Source organism: Epargyreus clarus, unplaced genomic scaffold, assembly GCF_041222505.1.
Source record: "Epargyreus clarus isolate Ecla_fem2 unplaced genomic scaffold, WU_Ecla_fem_2.2 ptg000010l, whole genome shotgun sequence".
Classification (NCBI taxonomy): Eukaryota; Metazoa; Arthropoda; class Insecta; order Lepidoptera; family Hesperiidae; genus Epargyreus; species Epargyreus clarus.
Window position 1 is genome coordinate 6,734,957 of NW_027332218.1, and position 5,681 is coordinate 6,740,637.

The 5,681-nt window shown below is 34.5% G+C and overlaps 1 protein-coding gene across 1 annotated transcript; it reads left to right on the plus strand.

Annotated features, from left to right (window-relative positions):
* Positions 1-801: 801 nt before the first annotated feature.
* Positions 802-5,216, plus strand: LOC140745635 (uncharacterized). The gene is made up of 4 exons (XM_073077570.1): positions 802-1,658; positions 2,476-2,901; positions 3,600-4,415; positions 4,759-5,216. Exons 1-4 carry the CDS (start codon positions 864-866, stop codon positions 5,200-5,202), a joined length of 2,481 nt encoding a protein of 826 aa, XP_072933671.1. The 5' UTR covers positions 802-863; the 3' UTR covers positions 5,203-5,216.
* The last annotated feature ends 465 nt before the right edge of the window (positions 5,217-5,681 follow it).

Below are 5,681 nucleotides of genomic sequence, written 5' to 3' on the forward strand. Positions count from 1 at the left end.
GTTTACATTAATAATAAATAACATTTACGAATGTTTGGATTTACTTCTAAACAAAGAAATAAAGTAGCAAACGAGCATGCAGTCTACTGATGGTGATCACTGATGTCCATGAACACCTCAGGTGTCACACCTGTAACCAAGTAAATATAGAACAGTTCTACCTGAGGCCGATCACAAGTGGGTTGCCACTCCAGAGGCTTAATATGATCACATCACATCAACAACCCATTACTATCCCACTGCTGGGCACGGGTCTCCTCTCATAATGAGAAAGATTAGGCCATAGTCCACCGCGCTGGCCATGTGCGTATTGGTAGACTTCACATACCTTTGAGATTTTTATTCTTTATAAATCTCTCAGGTATGCAGGTTTCTTCACGATGTTTTCCTTTGCCGTTTAGCAAGTGATAATTGATTTAAACTACGCACATAACTTTGAAAAAATCAGAGGTGCCTCTGCCTGGGATTTGAACCTCGGACCCCTCGATCGAGAGCCCGTGTTTCTTAACTACTTAGGATATCACTGCTATATTAATATGATCGCGTTATAATTATATAAGCCAGCTGTCATCCTTGCTCTTGCACCGAAGCGCAAAAACTGCGTCGTTCTAGAAATAGTTGTAGCGGTAATACTGGTTCTACTTTTCGTAGGACAAATATTATAAAAAACATTTTTATACAATTGTTTGTAAGCAGCCAATCCACTTACCAGTGTTAAAGTAATAAAAGAAATCAAAACAAAATAAACGTAAATATTTCTCGTTTTCCTTGAAACGTTGCAATCTGCATTGAATTGCAAAATACACTAATTAAATATTGTCTTTGTGAATGACGCGAATAAGATATATCTTACTTAAAATGGCATGCATTCATTAATAATCGTGCACCAGATAAGACTACACGTTATTTTAAAGTTATTCAATATGTCTGTAACCGAAGATCGTCTTCAAAATATACTCAGTCATGTCGCTACTAAGTGCTGTATGAAGAACTGGCGCTACGAGCTCGGAGAATTAAGTGACACAATTGAAAATTATGCTGGTTTCCTCATACCAGTGACTGTGATTGGGGTGTCTGGTGATAAAGAACGTACGCAACATGTATTTGTCAAGGTGCCGACTACAGTAGAAGCTGTGAGAGCGTTTAGTCATTATTTTTGGGATGCAGAAGCCTATGTCTATGAAACCCTGGTACCTATGTGGAAGGTAATATCAAATGTGGAAGTGGATGAATTAATTCCTGAGTGCTACTATGCAGATGTGACAATAAACGACCAAGCCTTAGTGCTAAAAGACATGACGTATGAAGGTTTTCAAAAATATGAGGAGAGATTTTTAGATTTTGATCATGTTATTGTATCTTTGAAAAGTCTCGCTCAATTTCATGCACTTTCAATGATCATTAAGAACGATCAAGTAGCTCTTGATGCATATGTTTTGCGGGTATACACAGACACGTATCCTGTCGAATTAAATTTTGTTTTAAAGAAAAGTTTTCAGACACATTTAGAGTTATTCAAAGGTTCAAAATATGAGAATTTCATGAAAGCAACATTGGAAAATTATAAAAATGTCGTGTTGGATACCAATTACAAGGTAAAATGCCTGGTCTATGGTCATGGTGACTACTGGAAAGAAAATATCTTGTACAAATACGAGGTAAGAAAATATAAGTATTAGTTAAACTGTGTTTGTAAAGCAAAAAGTAATGTACCTACTTCTGATAGATATTCGGGTGTCTTCAGTACAGTATCAACTTACTATGACAATATTTATAACATATTATTTATATTTTAAAATATATTTCCTACATAAAACATGAAGTTGGTTCATAAATCTGAGGTAATATCTTATGCCTCACCAAGCGTTGTCGAACTCTGAATATAGATGACTGCTGGTAGCAAATACAAGAGGTAAAATTATTTGGAGGTGAGGCTTTATCTAGATACTACTTTTTGCCCGCAACTTCGCCCGCGTTTAAAAGAAAATAATATAACATACTAACATTCATAAAACTGTAAATTCCTACCCTCAACTTTGCTAAAGATTATCACTTGATCAAATGCATAGTTAACGATTCAATCCTTACTAATATCGATTAAAATAATCGATGTTTTGGGTCCAAAAGATCGATTCTCCGATTAATCGATCTTAGATCGCCATATAGTTCCCGTGGGATTTCCGGGATATAAACTATCCTATGTCCTTGCTCGGGTCTCAGACTATCTTTGTACAAAATTTCATTAAAATCGGTTCAGTGGTTTAGGCGTGAAGAAGAGACAACCAGACAGACAGACAGACAGACAGAGTTACCTTCGGATTTATAATATTAGTAAGTATAATGATAAGGATGTAACGTAAACATAAATTGTACCCACAAGCTACTACTGCTTTAAGGAGAATGGGCGCAGAATAAGAAGGTTAAGGTCATAATTATTATAAGAAATATTGTTATTTAACAAGTACTTATTTTCAGAACAACAAGCCGATAAAAGCCTGCATATTGGATTTCCAATGTTGCCGCGTCATGAGTCCAGCTCACGACTTCTTGTTTTTTATTTTAAACAGCACTAATTCGTACTTGAGACAGCAACATTATGAAGAGTTTCGTACTAAATACTATGCCTGTTTGAAAAATACTTTATTTAATCACAATATTCAACTAGAAAAGATTTACACAGAAGAAGATTTTGTATCCGATCTACAAATCGTAGCACCCCTGTGTATCATTCGCATTTTTATGGGGTTTTCATTGTGGTTAGGTTTTGAACCAGAGTCAGTGATTAAAAGTACAAAAATATGGAAAAACGAAGAAGAAAAGGAGGAAAATTTGCAACATTTGAAACAAATATTAGCTGACGCTATGCAAGATCTTCATGACTATGAACTAATAAAGTTATATTAAAATGCTTCTACGTTATCTAAAGATTGAGCTAACTATGAGAAAGTGTTTTGCCAATTATCTTAAGACACGTAATTAAATATTATATAATATTTCCATGATTTTTATTTAACGGGAGTATTGAGTAAAGAGGATGAAATGAGTATAGTCCAAAGAAACAAAACAATAAAGCCAATGAGTAGGTACTTATTTCAAAAAATTAAACCTATAAGTACCTGCTACAAAACATTAAATATGTTGTTGTTTTCAGCACGTTATCAAAGCAAATATTCATCTGTCTGTCAATCGACTTTGCACGCTTCGCGTGCGCAAAACCCCCATTTCCGACCCCGTAATATAAAATTTTATACAACACGCGGACGAAAAATGTTTTTCTGACTCGTGTGATTGCAGTCCTCGCCTGCGGCTCGGCCTGCAAACTCACACTTGTCAGAAAAAAAATTTTCGTTCTCGTATTGTAATGTACTATACTTTTAAGCTAACAACAGTTTGATTGATATTTTCACTATAGTCAAATACCATATCATGAAAGAAATTAAGAAAACCAAGAAATTGTTCCGTGAGCATTGTAGCGTACACATTGAACGCACCCCACTGATAAGATATTGTCATTACTTGTCATAAAATTCTAATGTCACTGTCAATATTGGCAATTTGGCAATGGTTGGCATGGCTGTTTGTTTTGTTTTTGATAAAATGATAAAAGTAAACATGTTTATTTCAATAATGTCTTCGTAGTCTCATTAAAAATGTCCAACATATCTGAGAGTTATGTTTACGAAGTGTTGTGTAAAGTGGCGTCGGCGTGTGAACTAACAGAATGGAGTCATATACGACAAACATTCGATAGTATTGCACAAAACTACTTCGGTGTTCTTATCCCGGTGATTTTAAAAGGAAAGAGGGACGGGAAGGACCTAACCTTACACTTGGTATTAAAGCTAGCACCCACTGATGAAAGATACAGAGTTAGTGGTGCCGTGACCTTATTCTTTGCTAGAGAAATATTTGTTTACTCCGAATTACTCGAGAAGTATGATAAAATACAGGAATTATTGCCTCCAAAATGTCATTTTGACAGGCCCAGGTGCTATTTTGTTAGTAAGGAATATTGTGAAGAGGTTATAGCCATGGAGAATATGTGTGCCAATGGGTATTCACCATTTACTGAAAGGTTATTCCTGGATTTAGATCATGTTGTTATTGCTTTGAAGTCTTTAGCGAAATTCCATGCACTGTCATTCATTCTTAAAGAAAAAGACAGTGCTATGTATGAGAAAGGCAATGATGTATGTGTTCCTCTTACAAATAAAACAAACAATAGAGTTATTACTATATACACTGATCGATTGATGAAAGCATCGATCAAATTTGAAAATTCTATTTATGTGCCATTATTGGAATGTATGAAAAACAACTGTGTGTATTTTCTTGAGTCTGCAATATTTAGAGTAAGAAATGTTTGTCTATGTCACGGAGACATATGGAAAGAAAATATAATGTTTAAATACAAGGTAAAGTATAAATAAATAAATATAAATCACATACCTTTCATGTAACTTTTTATAAGCTTTATTAAGTAAATGACCATACCACCCACCTGATAAGTGGGTCACTGCCAGCATTTGTAAATAACTCGATATAAAAAAGTGTTTTACTTAAGGCCAATCTCCAATGCCTAAGGACTAAGGCGTTACTAGTAAATCTACATATTAATAATGTATGATAATGATTTTCATGTTTTGAACAAAAAGGTGATGAAACACTTAATGAAACACCCTTTGTATGTAAATAAAACTATTTTTTTGCCTTTATTGTAACTTTATTTTTTTATAAATATATTTTTTTCTCTTCCAGGATAACACACCAATTGCAGCTTGTCTTATAGACTACCAAACAACTCGAATGAGTACTCCCGCCTTTGATGTACTATATCTCATAATAACTAGTGTTGATACAAACTTCAGGCTGGAATATTACAGAAAACTAATAGACATATACTATGAAACATTTAGTGAAATGTTTTGCCACGCTCAATTAGATGCAAATAAAATTTATGGAAAAGAAGATTTGCAGTATGACTTGAGTATAGTTGGTCCTGCTTGCTTCATAGTAGCTAATACAGCTATCTGGTTGTCATCGGGTCTACAAGAAGAAGGCCATGTTAGAAGCAAGCACATACCTACCACGGAGGTGGAGAAATCTGAAGCTGTTAATCAATATAAAACAAGAATAAAGGGCATAATAGATGATCTTTCTAGTTATGGATATTTGAAACTGACAGATCTTTTAAATAAATAGTTATGCTGTTGGAATTTTATTGTTTAAATATTATACATATAGTTTAATTTTTGGATATTACTGTTAGGCAAAGTCATTATTAAATAAGTACACAAGAGGATAGTTTGATATAAGTGTTATATATTGGCCTTAACCAACAATAGGTATTCGCCTTAACTAAATTTATCAGGAAGAAATCCGATTCTGCACCGCCGCCGTGCCGTGGGAACGCTGACTACGCACCTACGTTGCCACCTCATAGTCGCGAACGTGGGAATTCACGCTGGGCGCTAACATTGCCCCAGCAAGTCACTTAGGATAGTTAGTTTTAATTTAGGTTAGATTTAATCCAAAACATGTAATATTCTGTTTTCATTTAATACGTATATATAAGTAATTCGGTCTTTCTGCATCCTGGCTGCTGCATCCCGACGCAATACATAACTTAAGTATGAATATTTATTAAATTACAAATGTTTGTCAACAATACACTTTCTACT